Raw genomic sequence first — 24,674 nt, 5'->3', positions numbered from 1 at the left:
CAGGGCAAAATGGCTCCAAATTATTTCAAAATGTTGACAGATCAATTATTTTAAAACTCAAAGTATTAAATCTACTCTGATTTATCACATCTGTGCCTTTTAAATAGGCACTAAACTCTAAATAGAACAGTTTTAATCGGAGATTCTGACTTTATTTATTGAATAAATCCAGGACACGTTTGTTTTTATTTCAGTTTCCAACAGAAACAGCACACTGAGGCAGAAATAATAAATATAACTCATTATTTAATGAAGCTCCCTTTTAAAAAGTTAACATGTTTACATTAGCATTCAGATTATTAAATAAAAAACAGCTAAAATAAATTTATCATAATTGTAAACAAAAAACGCTGGAATCATAAAGCTGCAGTGCCTCTTGGTAACAGTTGTCCTCCTGTCCTCCAGGGGGCGCCGCCACTGTTACAGCATCTCCTTCAGGATGTCAGGGAGGAACTCCTGCGCGTTTCTCAGTTCGTCCTTCCACGCCTGGGGGATGCCGCCGCCGCGGTGGGCGGCCCCGGCCCCCAGCAGGGCCCCGAGGGCCGAACCGCGGTTACAGTTTTCACCTGGAGACCAAAACGGGTTAAACATCAGGAGATCCAGTTTTTTAGTTATCAAATGTTAAGAATTCTAGACGATTATATTCAGGCTCTTATTTTGAAGTCTGTTAACACAACAGTTTTTTTCCTCTCTTTCTTCCCTAATAAGTTTATTTAAAACAACATACAGGATGGAATAGTTAAATTAATGTTACTGTTTTATCACTAGCTTCAGCTAAATTTCATGTTGGTGTAGCATTTAGCATTAGCTTCCACTAAATGCTGCTAATGTAGCACTAAGTTGTTAGCCTCCGCTAAATAGCATGTTGGTGCAGTGGGCTAGCCTTTGCTAAATACTATGTTAGTTTAGCATTTCAGTGTTAGCTTCTGCTAAATACTGTGTTGGTATAGTGCTTTAGCATTAGCTTACATCAAATACTGCTAAATGGTGGAGGGTTTTAACATAAACTAATGTGTGTGATTAGCACTTTAGCACATTTAAGCATGTAGCTAGAGATACCACCGCTTTAGATTTGTTTGAGCTAAAGTCTTGAGGTCTGACCTCCGCAGTTGGTGTTGGCCAGGATTCCTCCTTTGGGGTCGTCATGAAACTCGTAGGCCAGGTAGAACAAACTGGACAGAGCCCCTGTGGGTTCAACAGGTCAAAGGTCAGCACAGCTCACTTAAGGTAAAAGCTAAAGCTGAGCTTGTAGGCTCTGACCTCGGTTGTAGCAGGCCAGACCCAGGTAGCTCACGGCGCTCTGGTGGACCTTCAGCCTCTCCTCAGAAGATGCTGGAAACCTGGAACAGTCAAAGGAAATCAGCCGCTTCATCTCTGAAACCTTCAGCAGAGCTTCCCCGAAGCTGCTGGCCCGGTTCTGACGGACCTGGCGGCCTTGCGGCTGTAGGTCTGGCAGGCGTCCCATGCCTCCAGCCTCTTCAGGGCGAACTCGGCCTGCTGGCGGACGCTGGCCCCGCCCAGCACGGCGTGGAGCGCCCGGCTGTAGATCGTCACGTACTCAGGCGCTTTGGGGTGAGGATGGGTGAGCTTCACGAACTCCACCGCTGCTGAAACCTGAGGAGAGACGACGACATGAGACCGGACCTTCAGGGACGGATGAGGACGGACGGGTCGGGTTTGCTCACAGCTTCATCCTCATTGGCCGAAGCAGACAACAGGACGAAGGGGAGGATCATGGGAAGGCAACCGATGGCGTCCAGCTGGCTGTCTGGAAACCGAGAGCTCATCATCTGTTTGGATCGTTCCTCTGCAAACTTCAGAACCTGAAGAGAACCAGAGAGTCGGAACTGGTCTGATGAACATCGGAGCTGGAGGGAAACTCCTGGTTTACCTCACTGGGCGACGTCGGCCTGCCGTCCTGCCAGTCGGCGAAGAACGAGCGGTGGAAGGACTCGGCGTAGGTGTCGGCGTGCGAGCCGGGCGTGGTCAGGAACCGGACGTAGTCGGACAGAACGACGGCCCGAACCTCCGGCTGGGAGACGTCAGCGAAACGCCCGGAGACGATGGTCCGAGCTGCTCGCAGGGAGCAGAGGATGTTCAGGGTGTTGTCTCCGGCCTGAAGACCTGCAGGACCGGACAGACGATGAAGACCCAACAGAATCACCGGTTCTGACACACCTGCGGTTCTGAGCACCGGTACCTTGGTGGTAGTGGACCGAGCCGTTGGAGGACCGCCACAGGTCCAGCTTGTCATGGAGGATGACGCTCCCTACGACGTCGGCTCGTCCGGCACCGGTGGACCAGGCGGTGCGACCGCTGCCGGCTGCAACAGGAAGAAGGAAACGTGTCAGAACCGAGTCATCAATGAGGGAGGAGTTCCTCAGGGCCGGGTTCTAGGGACTCTAATGTTCTGAAGCTGGAACATCATTAAAAATGTTCCAGCTGACACACCGCATCATCAGTGACGCATGAGAGATAATCACTAATTAGCTGGCTGCTATGACACTAACTTTCAAGCATTTTGATTGGTCGAGACACTGGACCATTAATGATGCTATCTGGCTGGTTTGGGATCCAGCCCCACAGCATGATGCTGCCACCACCAAGCCATGCTCTTTGGGGTTTTCCAACAGTTATACCAATCACACTCTAGTTTTGGACTGAATAAACTTAAATAACATGATAAAAATAAAAATATATATATTTTAAAAAATAAAATCTTAAATTAACAGCAAATAAATACATCTAAAATTGATAAATACTAATAAATCATATTTAAAAATATATAAAAACGTGCATATACATTTTAAAACAAATAAAAATAGTCAAAATAAGGATACATTTTTTTTACAATAAAATACATTTTTATTATAAAAAAATATATCTAATATAAATAAAGTGCATATTACTTTTAAATTAATTAAAATATTCAAATATATAAATCTTTGAAAAATAATTTTAGACTAATAAAATAAACAGATCAATTTTTAAAAAATTATTAAATTAAAAATTCATTACAAAAATTAAAAACCCATATCATTTACTAGATAAAACCAGGTCGACATCAAGGAATGGCTCCAATTTCAACACTGTGGATAAATTCATCCATTTCGCTTCAAAGCTGAAACCCTGTTTACTGCTAAAGATGTTGGACCGGTCCGGGTCTGGTACCTGTGTTGGACAGGGTCAGGATGCTGGACGGGTGTCTCTCTGCAGGCGCGTTAAACCCGCTGATCCAGCCTCCGAAGTCCCTGCTGATGTCCTGGACGTTGTAGTACCAGTGGACCGGCATGGACAGGGAGTCTGCGGCACACATGGCCCAGAAGGCCTCGCTCACTGACCGCCTCACTGCAGACATGTCCAGCCTTCAACCTGCAGCAGCAGCAAAAAAAGGAGAAAACTCTTTTCCTTCAGTCCTCCATGATGTTAACTGGAACCGGAACCAGAACACCCTCCATTAAACCTGATTTAAAACCTCACCTATCTGATGCTGACACAGCTCTCACCTGTCTTCTCACCTGTCCTCTCTTCGATCCTTCTCCATCCTCATCAGAACTTATATAACTGCGTAACAAATAGTTACAAAACTCAGCAGGAAGTGACCCGCCTGTAAACATCCGGTTCTCCCAGTAACGACCAACACTTCCTCCAGTTACATATTGGTTTTTTCTTCACATATAACTGGATTATCAACGAAATGACACATGGGCATTGTCATTTAGTAAACAAAGTAGCAGTACGGTGCACCACTAGGGTCATTACATAAATAACACCCTGAGTTTTGCCTCCCAGGAACATTTATTTTTATTTTAAAATTAATGATTGAAATAGTTTAACAAATTACAGAGTCAAGTCGATCATTATTTTATATTTATGATAGTTTTTAAATTTGATGCAGATTTTGCCAAATTTATTTTAAATATAAAATAACTATACCTGTCAGACAAAACTCAGGGAATACAACCACTCATTGTACGGCGGCCCGCTTGAACCAAGAAGCTTCCAGGCATAAACCATGCTGCAGTTTGTGTTAGTTTGTCGTTAAATTGGACCTAATCTGGTATTTAAACCGCTTTTCCGGTAACTGCGGGGCTGATTTCCGGCTAATACTATGATTTAGTTTCAGCTCTGTATCAGCCGTTAGGGCTCTGAGTCAGAGTGGATCGGTACCAGCACAAACTGGGTTTGTTTGGCTTTGTGTTCTCAACTGGATCTAGCTTAGCTCTGCTAGCTGTCCGTGGACATGGGGGACGTGTTGGATCCACGGCTTGTGGGTAAGACTGTGGAGCCCACTCAGACTGGGAGATAACTGGTCACACTAGGTCACTAGATGGTATAAACTGGACAAGAATTCCTTTTTGTCTGTCAGAACTGTGATTTCTAACTACAGACTCAGCGTCTGAGTGATGCTTGTAGCCGCCATATTGATCAGGGCAAGTCAGCCACTGTTCTTCAGGGCAATCTGAAGCTCATTTTAGAGTTCTATCTATTTTTGTGTCTTATTTATATAATCAAAAGCCTGAAAATTTAATTTCTGAAAGTATTCACACCTCCTGGACCTTCCCACATGCTAGCAGCAGAGGGCGCAGTGTGTGTTCTGCAGCTAACTGCTGGTGTCGGTTCTGCAGAGAGGGCGAAAAGCTTCTGGGCGGAGAAGGACGTGGAGCAGGTCTTCACCGGGGTCTTCCAGTACCTGGACCACCTGAAGCAGGCCCTGCAGAAGAAGACGGCTCTAGATAAAGGTACTGGTCCGTCCTGGCTGGGGTCCAGACTGTCCTGCGTGGTTCTGGTGTGATGCTGGTTCTGTTTCAGAGTACCTCCAGGCCCAGAGGCTGCTGGAATGTCTGGACTGCGTTCCCCTCGGGTCTCCTCCGGACCAGGACCAGGACTCCTCCGTGGTCCAGGTGGTCATCGGTTCAGGTACTGAACTACTATAAAAATCTGATTTGAATATTGTTTGGTAAATATTATGAACTTTCTACATAAAGTTAAAAATATTGTTCTTTATCAATCTGTGAAGTTTCAATAAGTTTAACTATAAATATTGGGTTTGTATTATGAGAACAATGAGAACACCCAAAAAGTTCATTTGTTTTGCATCTTGATTCCTTTAACATGTAATTGTGAAAAATATTCAGAATTTTGTTTTGCCAATATTTATAGATAATCTGTTACAAACCATTATTTTGTTTTTGTAAATATTTTCTCCTAAATAAAATACGGCTGTGTCATCTGCAAATAAACTGCACCAAGCCGTAGTAATGTCATTAACTTGCATGAGAAAAGGTAGAGATCCCAGTGTTGATCCCTGTGGAACGCCACAATTAATATGATATCTGGAGGATTTTCTCTTTTTCTTTTTATTGTTGTGATTTAATTTTTTTTTATTATTGTGTGCTACAAACGTCCTTCCTTTGGGGATCATTAAAGTATGATATATGTGTCGGTCCTGGTCCGGTTCTGACTGACTTGCTATGTGTCTGCAGGAGGGCTGCTGCCGGCTCACTTCAATGGACTGTCGCCCCCTGCTGGCAGAGAGGAGCTGCTGCCTCCGCTGATGCCGGTCCAGCTGCAGTACCACCCTCACCCCTGCTGCAAGGTAGGGAGGAGCAGAACCAGGCCGGTGACGGGATGACCTCTGACCTCTGTGTGTTCCCAGGCCTGCCTGCCCGGGTTACCCAGAACCCCCCAGTCCAGCTCGCTGCTGTACGGCCAGAACCCGTTGAAGGTGCCGCTGTTGTGTGGCTTCAAGAGGCTGAGCGCCATGCCGCTGGCGTCCTCGACCGGAACCGGCCCGGACGGCTTGGACGCGGCTGCTGCCGGGGGCGCCTGGGACGTCATCTACAAGACGCCGTGTGGGCAGAGCCTCAGGAACTTCCAGGACGTCGAGTCCTTCCTGTTGGCGACAGAGAGCTACGACGTCCTGCAGGTGAACCAGAACCGGACCCGAGAGCCCGCTCTGACCTGCTCTGACCTGCTCTGACCCGGTCCTGTCCCTTCTGCAGGTAGACTTCTTCACCTTCAACCACCTGGTGCAGCTGGACCCGACCCCTCTGCCGGCTCAGCCGCGGGCCGACCTGAGCCGGGGGACGGAGCCTGTTCCCGTGGAGCTGGTGGTAGGGGAGGGTCGGACCCGGCCCGCGGGCTTCCGGTACAGGAAGGACCGCTGGCCGCACGGCTGCTTTCTGAGCCGCGGCGCCGCTCTGTTCGACGCCTGCTGTGACTGCAGCGACGGCTGCGGCGACGCGCGGCACTGCGCCTGTGTCGCCATGACGACCAGGGGTCAGGGCTACAGCTACCAGCGGCTGCTGGAGCCGGTCCAATCAGGGTGAGAACGGGCCGGACTGCCTCACCATCCTCTTCCTCTCCCTCTCTAACTCTTCCTCCTCCTCCTCTTCCTCCAGCCTGTTTGAGTGCGGTCCGTGGTGCGGCTGCGACCGGGCCCGCTGCCAGAACCGGCTGGTCCAGAGAGGGGTCAGAGTTCGCCTCCAGGTCTTTGAGACCGAGGACCGGGGCTGGGGGGTCCGTTGCCGTGACGACCTGGACCGAGGCACGTTCGTCTGCATCTATGCAGGTCGGCTGGTTATTAGTATAAATATATAAACTAATAAAGGTCATTTATTTAAGGTCCAGATGATTCTGATCAGATTTTTAGAAAGTTTTACTGTCCTGGTGAATATTTGATCAATTTATAATCAATACTTCATTTTATAGAATGTTCTGGTTTTGTTTCTTCATTTGTTTAATAATCTTGAGCATATTTTAACTCAGTTTCAAACAAATTATTGAAATTTTGTTCCTCTTTATATAAAGTATTTATATTTTTGGTGTGTTAGCATTATATTATTAATATATTATAAAATATTAATTTTGCTCTATATTTTTTAAATTGTGTCTTTTTTAAGACTAATTATTCTTTTAGGAATCTTTATTGTCATTTATTTAGCATTATATTAGTATAATGATAATGAAGTATTAGATTATCTAAATAATGAAGTGATGTTTTACATATTTTCAATTCATTCTAAAAATGTTTTAATAAAATTCTCTTTATATTTTTGTATAAGTAGACATTTTGATACTTTTTTAAAATTTCACATTAGTCTTTAGGAAACTTTATTCTTTTTGTTAACAGGTGTGGTTCTGTTAACAGGTGTGGTTCTGTTAACAGGTGTGGTTCTGCAGCGGGCCCACAGCCCCACGGAGCCGCTGCCCCCCAAGCTGACCCGGGCCGAGCTGCCGTCCGATGACGAGGTGGAGGTCGTCACGGAGTGGCTGGCTCCGCCCATCCTGGAGGTGCGCAGCGACCTGCTGGAGGCCTCGTCAGGCTCCGCCCCCTCCACTCAGCACGTCCCGGTGATCCAGAGGCCCGGCGAGTCCAGTGGCGCCGCTCAGAACCACGACCAGGTTGGTTTCTGTCCAGGATGGTTTTCCTGGTGAGCTACTGCTGCTGGATGACGTTTGCTGGTTCTGGTTCTGCAGGTCGGAGGCCTGTCTGAGTTGAGGGTTGCCGTGGCGATGGACAGCCATGAGAACGGCAGCCCGACGAGCTTCAAACGAGGAGCAGAGAGAGAGGAAGTCTGCTTCATTGACGCCAGCAAGGAGGGAAACGTCGGGCGCTTCATCAACGTGAGTCTGGAGGAATGTTCATGGAAAGTTGAGTGGAAGGAAACATGAAAGTCAAGGAACAATTGGTTTGGTATTTTTTTACTGATTTGATGGAATATATTTATTGATTTATTTATGTATTTATTCTAAACTCGGCCCACAGCACAGCTGCCAGCCCAACCTGTTCATCCAGAACGTCTTCACGGACTCCCATGACCCCGCCTTCCCCGTCATCGCCTTCTTCACCAACAGGTGAGGGGGAGGAGTCACTGTAAGCCCCTCCCCTCTTTACCGTCTGCTGTGTTTTCATGGGTTTTGTGTCCATCAGGGTGGTGAAAGCCGGCACTGAGCTCACCTGGAACTACTCCTCTGACGTTCATACCTCCAGCTCGGAGCAGGAACAGGAAGTGCCCTGTCTCTGCCGTAGCAACGGTTGCCAGGGATGGCTCCACCTGGAGGAGCAGCTGTGTGACGTCTGTGCAGCTGAAGGTCCAGGAGGGTCGGAGGAAAACTAATTTATGCTGCAGTTTCTTACAGGTTTCTAATCTAAATGTGTTAATGTAATAAAATCTTTGGACTTTAAAATCTGTTTGAGCTTATTTGTTATTTAAAACGTTGTGCAATTAAAAAAATATTTTAATAAAGGTCTTTGAAATGTTTGTAGATTTGACTCTTTTTTTTTTTTTTTCATTTGATCTTATTTTGAAACTGAAAACAAAGGAGCGTCATGAAACCATCACAAACCCTTTTTTGGCCATTTCAGCATATTTATTGACCTTGTAGCAGTCTGGATGTAGTTTTATGGCAGTTTGTCAGGGCCATTATGGATGTAAAAAAAGGAGTAAATTTCCACCAAAAAGTTCAGAAATTTTGAGTTTCTTAGAATTTTATTCTAGAACAAACCTTTTGTTCCACTTTTTAAACTTAAAAATTCCTGAGGCTTTTCTAGCAATTTTTTTTTGACTTGTCAAACTAAAATGTTCTTTTTATCTAAAAAATCTGGAAGGTTTTTTAATGTTTTTTTATTTTCTAAACTTATTTTTTTCCCCCTGAGATTAATAAAATAATTTAAAAAGTTTACTACTTTCAATATTTATTTAGAAATTACGGTTCTGTACATATAAAGCTTTTATTGTGAAAACAGGAAGTGGTTTTATTGCGACAGTCAGGAGCGGAAGTTTGTGTTCTGTTTATCTCTGCTCCTCGGCTCCATGTGACCGACTGTCCTGCTGACACCGACCCGACCATGAGCTCCGCTCTGTGGCTTACTCTCCTCCTCCTCCTCGGCCTCTCCTGGGCCGGCCTCGGCTCCTCCTGCCGGGTCCAGATCCCTCCTCACGACCAGGTGGCCCGGGTGGCCCGCTTCATCGCCCACCAGTGTGACTGGGCCTCCATGGCCACCATCTCCAGCCACAAGCCGGTGGAGGGTCAGCCGTTCTCCAACGTCTTCTCGGTGAGCGACGGGCCACAAGGAACCAGCTCCGGGGTCCCGTACATGTACCTGACTCACATGGAGGTGTCGGTCCAGGACCTGCAGGTAAACGGACGATCACGGTTCTGTTACACAAACAAACGTCACGTGACGTTGGGCTCCGGCATGACTCAGCAGGTTTTATAAACAGTGACGCAGCGGTTTGGAGATCGGGTCACGTGATCAGGTTCCATAACAACCGACTGCTGGCGTTTAAAGAAATTAATGTTTTTATTATTTAAATATAATATATGCGTATGTAAAATATTCATTAGTAATTTTCATTTTGTCATAAAAAATATTTAAAATATTTCCTTAATATTTATACAAAAAATGCCTTGAAATAATAATTCATATTTATAATTTTACTCCTTAAAACCTTTTAAAGCTTGTTTATTGTTGCACTAGTATAAAATATTTTTACTTATTAAATGTCTCATATGAGTTATTAATAAAGCGTGACCTTTGACCCCCAGGCGAACCCCCAGGCGTCCCTGTCCATGTCTCTGGCCCAGACCGATTACTGCAAGCAGCAGGGCTTCGATCCTCAGAGTCCGCTCTGCGCTCACATCATCCTGTCTGGATCCGTCGTCCAGGTAACAACACTCACCTGTTCCCCAGGTAGACCCAGGTACACCCAGGGGCTCACATGACCTCTGACCCCACTGTGTTCCAGGTGAACGGGACGGAGGCGGACTTTGCAAAGAAAGCTCTGTTCAGCCGACACCCGGAGATGATCGACTGGCCCACGGACCACAACTGGTTCTTCGCCAAGTTCAACATCACTCAGGTACTAAACCACCAGAACCATCAGAACCGGTTCTGACCCGGCCCGGTCTCAGACTCCTCCCGGTCTCGTTTCAGGTGTGGGTGCTGGATTACTTCGGAGGGGTGAAGACCGTCTCTCCTGATGAATATTTCCAGGCGGCGCCCCACAGGAAGCACCACTGACGGTGAGAGCTGCTGGTCCTTGTAGTCCTTTATTTGCCGTTTGTAGTCCTTAACCAGAACCATTTTGGTTTGAAGAAACATTTCTTAATTTAAAAAATCCTTTTTATAAACCCCGAAAATGTAGAAATTTCTAAAATGTTAGTAAAAATTATTAGTAAATATTTAATTATTACATGTTAAATGTAATAAAATGTTTTTAAAATATTTAATAATCTACCATTAACTATAATGAGTGTTGTAATATAATAACAAAGTTCATAGTAATATGTTGCTACTTAAATTTTAAATAAATAAATAAAAATAAAACAAAAGTAAAACAAGTAGTATATAAATTAATATAATATATATAATGTCTTACTGGATACATAATATGTAAAACATTTTCTTAATGTTAGATCATATAAATTTGAATTAAATAAGAAGAAAATACATTGGAATTTAACCTATTTTCAATATTAATTAAATAAAAAATAATCCAACACTTATTATGATATAATATTAGAATATGATTCATGGTGTATAATATTAAATAAAAACACAGTTTTAGTCATTTTTTCTCCATGAAAATAAAATCTTATAATTAAATCATTAAAAATAACATTAGTAGAAATATTAATATTACTGATAATATTAAAAGGATATTATAATGTAGTGATATTTATTGTATTACTGAATATTGCAATAAAACGATCAGAAAATCAGTAATAAATTATCTTTGTGTTCAGGAATCAACCTTTGACCCGGAATGATGATGATGATGATGATGAAGGCGTCCTCAGCCAGTTCTCTTCTTCTCTTCCTCTTCAAACTCTTCCACTTCAGTTTTCTCTGATCAATTAATTAATCAATCGGAGTTAATTAAATGGCTTGTGAATCAGAAAGTTTTGTATCAAATTATAGATTTTAAATCGGAACAATATTCATCTTTTCAGACATTTTGGCATAAACATTAATAATTAATGATATTTAAACATTAATAAACAGAAAAAATATGACTTTAGAAAGTTGTAGTTCAGAGTTTTCACCGCTGGGGGGAGACATTGGGCCGATTATTAGCGCCATCAAAAGCACTTTAAAGAGATTTATTTGAATATTTGCTTTAATATTGGGTTTTATTATGAACCAAAGTGTTAAAAAGTTCTCTAAGTGATTCTCCTGGTTGACCTTTGACCTTCTGAATATTACTTATTAGGTATTGTGCATTTTTCTTACAGTAACTACATTTCCCATGGTTCATAGCGATAGGAAGGTGGAGCGTTAATTAGGAATTAATGGTTTAGACTCAGTTAGGCTAAATGTATTTACTTTAAACGTCTAAATGTGAATTTGTGATCATGTTTGTGTTTTTATCTTTAACAAAGTGACTCCACTTTTACCTGAAGGGCTCAAATCTGATGTTTTATCTTTTATTAAACAGAATAAGTCAGTATTTCAGTTTGTTTGTCAGAACATATTTTCATACTTTTTAAAAGAAAATCGGATGTATTTTTAAAAAGAAAAATAAATATTTTTAGCAGAAACAGATCAGCGTTTGTGTTATTTTATTTAAATGTGGTGTGAAGTACTGATCCGGCCCGCAGCATGATGCTGCCGGTTGGCTCTGCAGAGCGACGGATCCTGAGCGAAGCTCACTGCAGGTAAACATCTCTGAAGCGTTGTGTGTGTTTCAGCTGAATTGGTGTTTCCGTGTGTGAGCAGAGCGGGGCGGTGTGTGTGTGTGGGAGAAGTGTGTCGCTGTGTGTCACCTGGCACAGCAGCTCCTCACCACTTCCTGTCCCATTTCATCACCGCGCTCCAGAGGAAGACGCCTCACTTCGCTGCTGCCGCTGCACGACTCGGAGCGCTCTGAACCACCTGCACCAACTGGGGACACTGGTCTGAGATGGAGCTCCAGAACCGGGTACTGGGCCTGCTGGTCCTCGCCTCGCTGCTGCCCTCCGCAGGTAGGCATCGCCACGCCGCTCACCTGAGAGCAGAGTTCAGTCTGACTGCTGGTTGGATTTGATTAGGACGTTTTCACTGAAGTGTGTAAATGAAAGCGACCGATGGCAGCAGGCTGTCGCTTCAGCACAAAAAAAGACTCAATTTGTTTTTGTTTTATAAGAAAATCATTTTCAGGAAATTAAAATTATAAACAGGCGTGTTTCTGCTGTTAGTCTGCCACTTATGACCAAAAACAAGTTGCTAAAACATCTAAAAAAACTCAATTCTTTAAAACAGTCATTTTTCTGCCGTATTATTGAATTTTATGTAGATAATTAAATTGTTTTGGTTGTTTTCTGAAAGCAGACTTGTTTTCAGTCTTAAAACTTCGACCACAAAAAGAAGCTAACGATGAGCGCAGCCTCTGGCGGCCATCTTTGATCCTGAGTTCTTTCTTTAAAGAACCAAATAAAACGTTTCCTTTCTTTGCTTCATAAATTTGAATATTTAAAACTGAAATGGATTAAACCAACCTGAAGTAGTCATGATGTATCCACAGTCGGGACATTTAACTGCAGCAAACAACTTTAAACTTTAGCATGCAAGCTAACAAACAGGATTAGCATCAACATATTTTATGTTTGACAACAAAAGAGAAATATGTCAATGTTGGCTCAAACTTTTCAAATTAAGAAAGAAAGGGCCTTAAATGAAATGATGAACAATATAAAACACTCCTGTAGGGCTGAAACTAATTTACCTTTATCCTCAAAACAAACATTTATCTAACAGTTTACTTTTTTTCACAATTTTTCTACATATTTTCCAAATATTTAACCCTTTAATTTTAAAATAACTTAAGAATTGTACATTTAATGTACCAAACCTGAGACATTATGTATTTATTTCACTTTACAGGTGACATGACGTCACATTTATTACTGGAAATGTCTCAAGTTCAACCAGTAAAGCAGCTAAAGAAAGATTTTATTAAAGTTTTGAAGCATATTACAGAAAATTACAACATTGTTAATGTCTCAATGTTTGCTGAAACCTTCAAAATAAAAAAAAAAATAAACTGTTTTTAAAGAATGATTATTTTCCTCCATCTTCTCCTTTTTCATTTCTGTTTAATTATTAAATTTAGTTGATCAAATCTGACCCTCGTCATTTTAAAGGTGATGTAAAAAAGATTTTACCTAAAATATCTACCAGTTCAGGCAACACCTTATAATAAAGGTTATCTATTTGAACTGAACCCGCGGCCATAAAAACATTGGAACAGCAGCTGTGTTAAACCTGCTTCCAAACACTGGAAATATTTTTAAAATTAATTAAAAAGTGTAACAATAGTAAAACGTTTTAATGAAAGCATGTTTCTGTTATTTAAAAAACAAAAACTGTAAAGAAAACTTTTGAACATTAAAGATGAACGTAGATTCTGGCGGCGGCCATGTTTTACGTTCATTTTCTTCGGTTTTAGGAAGATTAAATATAAAATACCTTACATGCGTTTTTATTCATGTTTTGTTCATTTCCTGATTACTGAGGTTAATAATAACGTTAATAAACGACATTAAGTTTAACCGCAGCTGAACGGCTCTGACTCAACGTTGCTAACAGTTAGCGATAAAACTGCATTAGCATCCAGAGTCTAATGACAAACGTTTGTTTTTAAAGGGATTTTATTTTTAATATTTATTTGGTATCATTAAGATAAAGTTTTCAAACATGGGAAGTATAATATTTAAAAATTAAAAGCATTTTAATACATATCTTTAAAAAATATTCTATTTTTTAGTTCACTAAAAACACGCAGCGAATTAGTTCATCAAATATTTAGCATGAAAACTTAAACTAATTAGCTTAATTTAATTCACTTAAATTAAGTGATTTAATCATTTAGTTTGTGATTTAAATTATTAAACCTGTAAATAAAAATGAATCCAAATTATGACGCAAACAAATCAAATTAATTTAATTGCAGCCGATGGGATTAAACACTTTTAGTGGCTAAGATGTAAATAAATCCACATTTATTATTTAAATTCATAAAAAAAACAATTCAAACACAAAATTACCAGAAATTAAATGTAATTTTGCAATAATAAAATTTCCAATGTTTGAAAGGCACTTTATAGATTTAGTGAAGCTAAGTTTGAGTTCTAACAAAATGAGCTTTTAATAAAAATGTATTAAAATTAAACAGATAAAACCCAACTGTGACTCAGGTTCTGACATAGAAAACAATAAATAGAGAGAATAAAACTTTTTGTCATAATTATTAGAGCATTTTATACTGAAAGTGTTGAAATCTTCAGAAGTGTTGGGCCTAATGGGCCCGGTTTCTGGACCGGGTCAGCCAGGTTCATCTGGGTCTGAATGTGTCTGTGTTCATATTAAACTGGAATAAATTATTTTAATTTGTTTGAATTTGAACCAGTTTAGGAGAAACTGTAACAACAGAAACACTAAATGTTTTTAAAAAAGATCAAATTCAGAGTTAAGCTAAATGAGAGACAAACAGAACCAGATCCGGGTCCAGCAAAGGTTCTGTTGGCTTTAAGATGCAGAAACTGATAAACTTTAATTTAACGAGATTTAAAACCAGAGAAAATAAAAGTTATTTATTCAGCAGGAGATCCGAACGGCTGCAAAAACGACAGACAAGCAATAAATAAAAGATCATCAATGAAAACTAGAGATAATTGAGGCGCTGCATCTTAAAAAATAAATATTTAACAGGAATAAAGTTTAATAATAACTTTAAACCTGTTTGTTTTTACTGCATCTCATTATTTAATAACTGATAATTATTCATAAGAGAGACGAGTTAGAAACGGATCTGCTGCTAAATCAACAGATTTGTACCGTTAAATTTACACCAAATTAGTTTATCTTCGGACTAAAAGCTGAACCCAGTTCTGATGGACCCGGTTCTGCAGCCTCTGCCTCAGAGCCGTTGAGCAAGCGGCGCTAATCTCCTGCTCAGGAATCAGCTCTGTGGTTTTCCTCTCACTGAAGCATCTGAATATCAGCTCTGCGGTCCGATAAAGTGACCAGAACCACACTGATAACAGCCAGCAGGGCGAGCTGAGAGCGCGGCGGCCATGTTGGACAGGGAGAGCGAGGTGGAAACGCCTCAACATGTCTGCTGACGGAGCGCCGAGGCGTCCTGGATTCAGGCTTCAGGTGTGTTGGGTAAACTGCCAACGGTGCGACCGCAGAGCTTCACGGAGATGAGCAGATAGTCTGAGGAGGAAACAAGAAGCGCCGCCATCTTCTGAAGATGACTTTATGATCACAACTTTTTCCACAATCACAGCCAGAAAACCCAGAAAGGCTTTTCATCCCACCTTCATGTCCTTAACGTGAGACCAGCGGTGTAAACAACAGGCTGGAAATGATGATAATGACGTGAGGAAAGCAGTCAGTGAACGCATCACATCCCAACTCCTGCAGGTCCAACTCCACATCCAAACAGAACCGGGTCAGAACCAGGCCACTGGCTGCTGTTAGCTGGACTTCCAGCTTCCTCCGTCTGCTGATTGTTAGGAAAAAAACGCAGGAGAAAATTTCCACTGAAAATGTGAGAAATTTTCTAGAAAAATCTAGGAAATATCTGAGTTTGAACATGAAAATGTTCCTACAAAAATCAAATTCAACGTTGAAATGACTGAGTTTGTAAAGTAAAAAACTTTTGACTTTTGAAACTCAGAAATTTCCATGTTTTTTTTCTAGTTACTTTTCTATTTTTAAATCTAGAAATATTCTTGTGTTTTGTAGAAACTTTCTGAGTTTTTTGGTGAAATTTACTTCTTTTCTGTCTACAATGACCCCAGTGCGTCGACGTGGGCGACGATGCTTTCGGCTCTGATCAACTTTAGACGATAGACGGCGGCCATCTTAACTCAGGACGTCTCCGTTCTTCTTCTCTGCGAGTCGCTTCCTATAAAAGTCCGACTGCGGTGGCATTTAATTAGCAGCATTAAACCTGAATTGAAGGAGATGAAGAAGACTAAAGCGGCGCCACCTATCGCTGCTCCAGAGGAACTGCTGCTTTAAAGCTGCAGCTGATTTCACCGGAGCAGAGAGCCCAACTAACCCATCAGCTAATGTCTGTTTGTTAGAAACACCTGGAGGTTGATATTGGACTGGACCCGGTTCTGTGGAGTCCAAAGTTTCACTCGAATCTTCTGAACAGGTTGGACAGGTTTGGGCCGTAGTTTAACCCGTAGTTTAATCCGTAGTTTAACCCGTAGTTTAATCCGTAGTTTAACCCGTAGTTTAATCTGTAGTTTAACCTGTAGTTTAATCTGTAGTTTAACCCGTAGTTTAATCTGTAGTTTAACCCGTGGTTTAACCGTTTGTTGCTCTGTGAGCGTCTCCTTCCTGCGTCTCGTTCGCCTCGTCACCTGCAGGCATCTGGACCAAAGGTGGACCTGCAGATCAGGTTCTGTCAAAGTTTCCGACCCGAAGCCAAACCAGGTGAAAGGTTTTTCTCTCTATCAGAGAAATTTAAATTCCCCAGTCAGTGAGAAATCCCATCATGCATTTTGTTTCATTGAACGTGTTTGGAAAGCGAAGATTAAACAGAGTAAAAGTTTTTAGAAAAACTCTCAGAAATTCAAAATAATGTTAACATGTGAGCCAAAAACGAGATCCAAAAGGTTTTAACTCACAATTTAAAACACACAATGCTTAAAAAACAAAACATAGAAAGAAAAAACTAACACAGATAATAAACAACACAAACTGAAAAACAATGCAATCGTAAACTTTTTATAAATAATCTGTCCATAATCCAACATAATCTGCTGCTGAAAACCTTTCAAATGTCCCTCAGACATGTCTGTTCATCAGGTTTTCTTCAGTTGCCTCTTTTTTATTGTTTTAAAGTTTGCTGGAGATTTAAGGGATTAATCCCATTAACTGGACTTTACAAACTCAGCTTTTAACTCTTTGTTGTTTCAGTTTAATCTGTCTGTAACTTTCAGCTAAACTGAAAAAATGTTTTATTTTCTTAGTTTAGCCACGTTAGAAAAGTTTTCCCTGTAAACCTGAATCCAAGTGATCCGAGTTCACGTCCCTGTGGATTCTACGTTTTAAACTAACTGGAACAGTTTGTACTTTTAAGGCTTTCCAGTTTTTATTTTAATGTTTGTATCTATTTTAGAAGCTTGAAAAATGTCAGGCGGTGATAAGATCTCATCCTCTGCACCAACGCGGCTCTGAAAACGGCGCCCCTCATTAATATCAATCCACTTCCTGTCTGTTCATCAGACGGGGGAGTAAAAACAGATTCCAGTAAAATCTGAGACAAATTCAGCCTGAAAAGCTTCGTTTTGTGATTTGATGTCACTCTCAGTTCACATGAGGCAAAAGTAGAGAAATTGTTCTGCCAACCACAGAGCTGAAGAGGAAGTGGGCCGAGAAGACACCCTGTGGGATTCCTGTTTGACTTTCCTCGTCTCTCTGAGACTCGTCTGCAGGTTCAGCTTCAGTTTACAACTAAAACAGCAGAAAGATTCATTTCTGCTTCTTCTTTCTCTAGTTTGAAGATCTGCAGCGAATCCACACTGGATTCAGTCCAGATGGATCGTTTAACGCCTTACAATTAGATTTACGTTAGGAAAAAATTAATTTAATGTAAAAATTATAAAAAATGAAGCTTAATTATATAAAAAGTCAACAATAAGCTGAGGATTTCTTTTTATTTCAGGTTTTATTCGTTACTTCCTGCTGGATGAAACTGCAGTGAAAAGTTTTATTTTCTGCTCCGTTGATCTGACAAGTTTTACTGCGTTTTTAATCTGGTCTGAAAATCAAACTGGATTTGACTGAAAGATGAAACTTAATGTAATAATTAACAAAAATGAAGCTTAATGATATAAAAACTCAACGATAACCTGAGACGCTTGTTTATTCCTCTACAGAGGAGCCATTTTGCTTTTATTTCCGTCTTTATTTACATCCTGTTGGATGTTTATGTGCAGATATAACTACAGATAATGTATTATTTTTATCATTTTGGCTGCAATAAGTTAAAATACACCAGAAATCTTTATTTGGAACATAAATAAAAAGTTTTACTGCGTAGTTTGATCTAGTCTGAAAATCAAACCCAGAGGCGTCATCATTTGTTTTTACGTTATAAAAATGTAACTTAATGAAGATCAAAACAGGACAAAGTGAAATAAAATGTATTTTTTTTGCTCCACTTCCTGCTGGATGTTCATCAGTTAAAACTCATCAAACTTTTTCTTTTCTGCTCCGTCAGTTTTACTGGCTAGTCTGAAAATTAAACTAGATTTAAATGTAATAACGATCACAAATGAATCCTAACTATAAAAACTGAAGAATAATCTGTTCATCTGCTGGAAATAAATAGTTTCCATCATTTCTGCTGAACTGACGTTTCTCTTCTTTCTGATTTTCTACATTTCTTGGTTTTTGCGCCCCAACATGCAGCCTGAGCGTCTTGATGCTCAGGCTGAAGGTTTTCTGTCGATGCGGCGTCTCTTTGATTGAGACGAGGGGCTTCAGATAAAATCATTTTTATGTTTTCACACGTGTTGCAACAGGCCGAATGTTGTTTCGTTCAGGAAGCCGTTTCTGAACTCTGAAGCTTTTCTCAGCAGGTGTTAATGAATTCAGCCTGAAGCTCTGCAGTCAAAGTTTGACTCGATTTTACCGACTTTATCCGGCCAACAGCTGAGGATCCGACATGCAGGGAACCCCTGCTGTGATGGAAACTCAGCCTGGAAACGTTGATCTGCAGAGAAACGATGATTCATGAAGAAACGCTGAAAGAAATGATCCGTCGTTTCCACTGAGTGTTTACATCTGCAGATGATCTTCATCAGGTTCTGGTTCAGTGGAAACTTTGTTCTGTTTCCACCTTCAGGAGAAGAAAACAGAAACACATCGTCATGTCCAGTAAACCCAGTGTCACCAGTAAACACTGAACAGCGTCAGAGCGGCTTTAATCGTTTGGAGACATGAAGCATCAACCGCTATTGTTAAAAATCTCTTTCATTATTTTACATTAAACAAATTTAATCCAAACTTTTAACACAAACAAATCAACGTTTTGCACTTTAAAAATAAAAAGTTGATCATTTTAAACCAGATCAAATATCACAACTTTAATTTCTTGCTCAATTTTACAACAGAAATAAAATATACTTTTTGCGTTTGTTTTTATTAATAAAACAAACTGATGACACTGAAAAAAATTAATTTAACTTCTGATCCAAGAAAGTTTAATTTTCTCACATTTTTTCCATTTTAACATCGTCTTTCAAACTTACAGGAAAACTTCAAATAACGGGTAAATTTCCAAATAATGCGATGATTTTACAGCATTTCTGCCTTTAAACTTTTATATTGCTCAGTAAAAATATTGATTTAATTTGTTATTTTGGCAGAAATGCTCCGATTGAACGAGTTTCACCAGAAATCAGGTCAAAGAGGGAAAATTCACCTTAGACTTAAATTTATTTCATTAGCAAAGAGAAAAAAACGAACTAACTCATACATCAGATTTTTTAAAAATTTCTCTAAATAAATACTAAATAAAATTAATATAAAAATTAGCTCAGTTTTTTTCAAAAATCAGATGATAAATTTTAAAGATGGTCCAAACAGCCTGGATGGGAAATAAAAACGATCTTTACTCTGTTTAGTTTTAGCAACTTTATTTAATCTACACTGTAAATAAAATGTAATTAAATTATTAGGTAGTTTAGTTATTAATCTAACTTAAAAAGTAGTATATACTAACAGTTTTAGTAAATATTTTTCTGGTTCTGGACGCAGTTTTTACTCCAAACGCTGAAAGTCCAGAAGTGAGAAGTTGAAGGAACATTTATGTTAAAAAAAGACAAAAATTAAATCAATTAATTAATCAAATAATCTTTATTGACCAGAACCTTCCAACAGCTACAAACCACCAAAAAACAGAAATAGCACAAAGTAAAAAGACAAAAAAGGTTTTTTAAATTTAATTTGTTTTAAGTTTGGCTTTGAACAAAACCAAGTCAGGGTTTATTTAAAAAAAAGCAAAAAACATTAAAAATGATTATTTTCAGTTTAAAACCTTAAAAAGTCTTAATTTCCCTTTTGATATTTTATTATTATTATTCTTTCTGTTGACATATTTCTACATATTGTTTATAGTTTAAACTTTGATTGGTTTTGGGTTTTATATCTTATTTCTGATGTTTTTAACTTTTACCAACTAAAACACCAAAAGCTGAAACATTTAACGTCTCGGCTCCTTTTAGAAGATAAAAACCACGTTTAGAGATTCATTTCTCTCTTTTTGTTGTTATTTTCCGTCTCATATCTGCTTGTTGAAATGTTTTTCACATCGAGCGTCGGGAGGATTTTTATTCATCATCCACAGAAACTTTGATTCTCGTCTGTTTTCTGTTTAATGCAGAAATATTAGAAATCCTGTCCTGAGCCGACTGGCAGCTTCAGAGTGTTTAGTGTCACTTACATGTGAAACTGTCGTCAGATCACACACTTCCTGCTACTCGCTCTTATCTGGTCGCCTCGGCCCGCTAGAGACCCCGACGATCTGCTCAACGTTGCCGTTGTCATGACAACGCGATGGAGGACCGGCGGTGCTGCTCTGACAGTTTTTATATTTCTGTGAGCAAAGATGACAGATTGAGATAAACCTTCCTGGAACCGGCAGAGATCGACTGTTCATAAGGTCGTCCGCCCGCCGCATTTTCTCCAACACAGAGAAGAAGAGGAACGTTTCTAAAAGCAAACAGGAAGTCACTTATTTTAAGAACTTCTCTAATCATCTTCAGAGGTTTTTGGTTTTTACATTTCGTGCACTAAATTGTTCCTGATATTAGATTTGAGTCAGTTTTGGGCGTTTTGTCACTTTAAGTCCATATAAGCTGCTGTCGGCCACAGGGGGCCTGCAAACAGACGCACAATTATGCAACCATGCCTCTTTGAAAAGCATTAGTGGAGCCTCCTGCACAACCAACCAGAACACAGCAAGTGGCACGTCGACAACAAACGATCTGGAGCTCCACTGGGGTTGCTAGGTAACGGGCAGAGTTCCGCTGGGGTTGCTAGGTAACAGGGCAGAGTTCCGCTGGGGTTGCTAGGTAACGGGCAGAGTTCCGCTGGGGTTGCTAGGTAACGGGCAGAGTTCCGCTGGGGTTGCTAGGTAACAGGGCACTGCCTGCTGAAGGATTTTGAAACGTCTCATTTTCCAGACACCAAAAACCTGAAGCTGCGGCTAAAAAACAGCTGGATGTTTTTTTAAGTTGTTTTCAGAAGCAGCAGAAACACAAAAATGTTAGAAATGTGAGTTTTCCCCTCTAACTGGATAAACCAGAGGTTCTGGTCCCGTCTCAGATTGGGTCGCCTTCTCTCCAGTCTTGTTTGCTCAGACAGAACCGCTGTGGTTCTGTTCCGCCGTCTTTGCTCTGGTCTCGGATTTAGTTTGGTGGACCTGCTTGTTTCAGTTCAGAGACGAGCTCCTCTGAAACTCTGCTGAGGTTTCTGAGATGAAGGTTGCCTCTGCTGCATCTCTCAGTTTGACTGACACACACACACACACACACGCCCACACTGAACCACACTCCAACACACACCTGTGAGCTAATGAGCCGCAGCGAGAGCTGAAGCAGCTGAGGAAACCGCCGAGCCTCGCTCACACACACACACACACACACACACACACACACACACACACACACACACACGCATGCTAGCAGCTGCAGCCAGACCCTGACTGATGGTGTGTGTGTGCGGGTGTGTGTGTTGACCTCCACAGAGGCGCTGGACTTCTCTGACCCCCAGCTCTGCTACATCCTGGACGGATTTCTGGGCCTCTACGGCCTCATCATCACCGGCATGTTCATCAAGGAGAAGGTGGGTCCAGAACCAACCTGAGCAGGAACAGAACCAGGTGGAACATGTTTCCATGTTCTACTAACCTGATGGGTCAAACCATCAATATATTGTTATTTATTTATTTATTTTTTACCCCTCCAGGGGGTCTTGTGTGGGCTCTAGTGTCCCTTATATGACAGCAGGCTGACAGTAAACGGAGGGAAGACATGCGGCAAATGTCGTCGGGTCCGGGAGTCGAACCCGACGACGGCCGCGTCGAGGACTCAAGGCCTCCAAATACGGGTCGCACTAACCGCTACGGCACCACGGCACGCCCCCAATATATTGTTATTTAAGACCATTTTCAAGATAATAATAATGCAAGAACACATTCTTAAAGTTCAGTAAACTTTTAATTTTAATGACCACTTAGCACTGGAACTGGAAGACATTTTAAATATCTAAAATAAATAAAACAACAAATAAAATGAAACCTGAAGTCTCTGTAAACAAAACTATCCTACAAAAAACAGGCTGGTTGAGATTAAAACACCAACCTGAAGACTTGAATCATCCAGAGTTTGGTAGAAAAAGGAAAACCAGAAACAGTTTTCCTGTAACAGTAAATTGTTTTTCTGCCATTAACACATTTAGCAGTGAGTACATGAGGATGATTGACAGCCCTAAGCCCCTCCTCCTGGCTCTGATTGGCTGTTTTTGCTGCGTTAACATCATCTCCAGGTGCAGGTCGATCTTTTCACAGATTATCAGCCTCATAACAAACTGTCATCACAAACGTGTGAAAAACAGATTTTTATAAAAGTTACGTACTGCAGCTTTAAAACTCTTTGTTTTTTGGACTTTGGAGAACTTATTCTGGACCTTCTGTGTTTCAGTTCTTCAGAACCAAAGTAAAGGGCGGAGAGGACGGAACCTACGCTGTAAGTTCCCGTCCGTCTCCTCTCGGTGTCGCAGCTCATATTTCTATCTTTAGATTCGTCTTCATGGTGATTTTGTGTTCAGTCTCTCAGCAGACCGACAGGCGACACCTACGAGCCGCTGATGACCGACCCGGAGCGAGGACGAGTAAGTCCAGATGTCTGAGTCCGGTTCTGAAGGTGTTCTGTCCAGATGCTTCATCTTGTTTCTTCTCATTCTGTCTCTCAGAACCGCAGAGTGCCGGATGACTCCACCTACACGGTACCAAACTAACCCTCCAGAACAGAACCGCAGTGACCTCTTGGATGTTTATCTAACTGGTTCTGGTTCTGGATTTCAGGGCCTGCAGAAACGATCAGAACCGACGTACAAAGAGCTTCCTGTGAAGAGAGAGGTGAGCGTCTGAACACAATTAGGTTCTGTGAGATTCTGGAACCGGTTGAATTAAAAACTGTTGTTTTTGCAGCGTCAGCGGAAGAACGAGCAGGTTTACCAGGTGAGTACCAACCGGACCGCTCCGACCCGTCCAACATCCGCTCTGATCAGCTGATTGATTAACTGATCGGCTGGTTTCAGGGTCTGAGCTCGGCCACCAGAGACACCTACGACTCCCTGCAGATGCAGCCGCTTCCTGCCCGCTAACGACCCGCCAACCGGATCGGTTCTGAAGAATCCTGCAGATCAGAACCAAGTTTTACTCTGATTGGAGACCAACGGCTCCTTAACACCTGGGAAATTTAACGCTTTTTCCACCTGATTTGGAGCTTTAAAATTCAGAAATCTGACAGTTTTTTCATTTCAAGCTCATAAATATGATAAATAATTTTCATTAGTTTAAAACCAATAATTCCACTTATTAATTAGCATTGATGCAGAGAAAGTGAGAAGTTTCATTGTTGTGTAAATATTTGGATGTAAAATAGGAGGAAACCTGCTAAAGTAGTTTCTGTGTTTCTGCTTCTAATGTCTGTCTGTGTGAAGGATGCAGAACCTGAAGTCAGTTTAAAGCTGGATGGAAACCCAAGAAGGACAATTTAAACACATTTAGTCAAATCACAGAGATAAAATAGTCATCAGATGAGCAAAGATATATAGGTTGTATAGAACTGTTTAACATTAAAATGAGTTCTGATGGACAACATTATGATACTGAAGTTGAAGAGTTTAATTTAATTGTTCTTTCTGCTGTTTTTAATCATATTTTCTGTCTTATCACTTATTTTTATTAACTTTTGTAGTTTTTTGATGTTTCCCTGAGAATTTCTGCTGTTTTTAGAATGTTATAAAATCTTTTCTTCGTTATGAAAGGTAAAGCTTTTTTCTGATGATTAAATGAGTCTTAAATAAACAGCTGTTACTCATTTCTGCCTCCTGGTGGACGGATGACCTTATGACCCCACCACCAGGCTCAGTGGTGGTGGGTCTTCTGGGGGAAACCCTGAAGTGTTCCCAGTAAGGCAGACGCTTCCTGGTCCAGTTCTCCAGTTTGTGTTAAATGATATTTACCAGTATGACTTTTTGAAAAGTGATATTTTCATTCTGAGTCGTTAAAGGGTTTGATCTGAAACCTTCACCTTCATTTATTACACATCAGAAAAGGTTCCTGGATCCTGATGTCGGGTTTGTAGATGGAACCGTTTTTTTGTTGAGACTTGCTAGAAACGAGGGAACATTCCTGCACAGCAGAGACAGAAACTCAGAAACATCTTCCAGCAAACGGCAAGTTAAAACCTGTTTGTAACTCAGCAGGTTTTTAACTTTTTGTTGGAAACGTTTGAGACAAACCAGTTATAAAACTTAAAGCCTCCAGGCTAAAAGAGGCCAAAGCTTAAAAAACTTTCTGTTCAGGAATGAAGGAGGGAGGATCAGGTGAGAATCATCATGGAAAGTTTCCTTCATATCAACATTAAAC

At 40.9% G+C, this 24,674-nt stretch overlaps 4 protein-coding genes across 6 annotated transcripts; 3 read left to right on the top strand and 1 right to left on the bottom strand.

Annotated features, from left to right (window-relative positions):
* Nucleotides 1-167: 167 nt before the first annotated feature.
* LOC114140598 (uncharacterized) lies at nucleotides 168-3,742 on the bottom strand. Of its 2 annotated transcripts, none has more exons than XM_028010689.1 (9): nucleotides 3,507-3,742; nucleotides 3,172-3,372; nucleotides 2,201-2,323; nucleotides 1,892-2,124; nucleotides 1,686-1,823; nucleotides 1,427-1,614; nucleotides 1,261-1,340; nucleotides 1,102-1,185; nucleotides 168-566 (listed from the first exon to the last, which is right to left on the bottom strand). In XM_028010689.1, exons 2-9 carry the CDS (start codon nucleotides 3,356-3,358, stop codon nucleotides 421-423), a joined length of 1,179 nt encoding a protein of 392 aa, XP_027866490.1. In that variant the 5' UTR covers nucleotides 3,359-3,372; nucleotides 3,507-3,742; the 3' UTR covers nucleotides 168-420. The 2 variants fall into 2 exon arrangements, with proteins under 2 accessions (XP_027866490.1, XP_027866489.1); XM_028010688.1 differs by having other exon boundaries at nucleotides 3,481-3,741.
* A 227-nt stretch (nucleotides 3,743-3,969) lies between these two features.
* Nucleotides 3,970-8,193, top strand: setdb2 (SET domain bifurcated histone lysine methyltransferase 2). 2 transcript variants are annotated; one of them, XM_028010620.1, is made up of 11 exons: nucleotides 3,970-4,274; nucleotides 4,629-4,742; nucleotides 4,813-4,920; nucleotides 5,487-5,599; nucleotides 5,660-5,929; nucleotides 6,006-6,328; nucleotides 6,405-6,574; nucleotides 7,154-7,407; nucleotides 7,483-7,629; nucleotides 7,772-7,860; nucleotides 7,937-8,193. In XM_028010620.1, the coding sequence occupies exons 1-11, from the start codon at nucleotides 4,244-4,246 to the stop codon at nucleotides 8,121-8,123; spliced, it is 1,806 nt and encodes a 601-aa protein (XP_027866421.1). In that variant the 5' UTR covers nucleotides 3,970-4,243; the 3' UTR covers nucleotides 8,124-8,193. The 2 variants fall into 2 exon arrangements, with proteins under 2 accessions (XP_027866421.1, XP_027866422.1); XM_028010621.1 differs by having other exon boundaries at nucleotides 3,971-4,274; nucleotides 7,172-7,407.
* A 563-nt stretch (nucleotides 8,194-8,756) lies between these two features.
* creg1 (cellular repressor of E1A-stimulated genes 1) lies at nucleotides 8,757-11,444 on the top strand. The gene is made up of 5 exons (XM_028010755.1): nucleotides 8,757-9,145; nucleotides 9,556-9,675; nucleotides 9,756-9,869; nucleotides 9,944-10,032; nucleotides 10,756-11,444. The coding sequence occupies exons 1-4, from the start codon at nucleotides 8,855-8,857 to the stop codon at nucleotides 10,028-10,030; spliced, it is 612 nt and encodes a 203-aa protein (XP_027866556.1). The 5' UTR covers nucleotides 8,757-8,854; the 3' UTR covers nucleotides 10,031-10,032; nucleotides 10,756-11,444.
* A 109-nt stretch (nucleotides 11,445-11,553) lies between these two features.
* On the top strand, nucleotides 11,554-24,110 carry cd247 (CD247 molecule). Its single transcript, XM_028010776.1, has 8 exons — nucleotides 11,554-11,973; nucleotides 21,765-21,862; nucleotides 22,720-22,764; nucleotides 22,847-22,909; nucleotides 22,991-23,023; nucleotides 23,103-23,156; nucleotides 23,229-23,258; nucleotides 23,339-24,110. The coding sequence occupies exons 1-8, from the start codon at nucleotides 11,913-11,915 to the stop codon at nucleotides 23,402-23,404; spliced, it is 450 nt and encodes a 149-aa protein (XP_027866577.1). The 5' UTR covers nucleotides 11,554-11,912; the 3' UTR covers nucleotides 23,405-24,110.
* Nucleotides 24,111-24,674: the final 564 nt, after the last annotated feature.

Source organism: Xiphophorus couchianus, chromosome 24 (genome assembly GCF_001444195.1).
Source record: "Xiphophorus couchianus chromosome 24, X_couchianus-1.0, whole genome shotgun sequence".
NCBI classification, from domain to species: domain Eukaryota; kingdom Metazoa; phylum Chordata; class Actinopteri; order Cyprinodontiformes; family Poeciliidae; genus Xiphophorus; species Xiphophorus couchianus.
Note: the sequence above shows the minus strand (reverse complement) of the source record. Positions and strands in the feature narration are given on the sequence as shown.

What these genes read in the sequence shown, in the direction of transcription:
- LOC114140598 (XM_028010689.1), bottom strand. Translation starts at nt 3,358, where the DNA reads ATGTCTGCAGTGAGGCGGTCAGTGAGCGAGGCCTTCTGGGCCATGTGT. An exon ending in CTCGGTCCACTACCACCAAG is followed by an intron (nt 2,125 to 2,200) that starts GTACCGGTGCTC and finishes CCGGTCCTGCAG; the next exon opens with GTCTTCAGGCCGGAGACAAC. An exon ending in GGCCGACGTCGCCCAGTGAG is followed by an intron (nt 1,824 to 1,891) that starts GTAAACCAGGAG and finishes GGTTCTCTTCAG; the next exon opens with GTTCTGAAGTTTGCAGAGGA.
- setdb2 (XM_028010620.1), top strand. Translation starts at nt 4,244, where the DNA reads ATGGGGGACGTGTTGGATCCACGGCTTGTGG. An exon ending in GTTGGATCCACGGCTTGTGG is followed by an intron (nt 4,275 to 4,628) that starts GTAAGACTGTGG and finishes TCGGTTCTGCAG; the next exon opens with AGAGGGCGAAAAGCTTCTGG. An exon ending in ACCCTCACCCCTGCTGCAAG is followed by an intron (nt 5,600 to 5,659) that starts GTAGGGAGGAGC and finishes GTGTGTTCCCAG; the next exon opens with GCCTGCCTGCCCGGGTTACC.
- creg1 (XM_028010755.1), top strand. Translation starts at nt 8,855, where the DNA reads ATGAGCTCCGCTCTGTGGCTTACTCTCCTCCTCCTCCTCGGCCTCTCC. An exon ending in TGTCTGGATCCGTCGTCCAG is followed by an intron (nt 9,676 to 9,755) that starts GTAACAACACTC and finishes ACTGTGTTCCAG; the next exon opens with GTGAACGGGACGGAGGCGGA. An exon ending in CCAAGTTCAACATCACTCAG is followed by an intron (nt 9,870 to 9,943) that starts GTACTAAACCAC and finishes GTCTCGTTTCAG; the next exon opens with GTGTGGGTGCTGGATTACTT.
- cd247 (XM_028010776.1), top strand. Translation starts at nt 11,913, where the DNA reads ATGGAGCTCCAGAACCGGGTACTGGGCCTGCTGGTCCTCGCCTCGCTG. An exon ending in GCATGTTCATCAAGGAGAAG is followed by an intron (nt 21,863 to 22,719) that starts GTGGGTCCAGAA and finishes TCTGTGTTTCAG; the next exon opens with TTCTTCAGAACCAAAGTAAA. An exon ending in CGGATGACTCCACCTACACG is followed by an intron (nt 23,024 to 23,102) that starts GTACCAAACTAA and finishes TCTGGATTTCAG; the next exon opens with GGCCTGCAGAAACGATCAGA.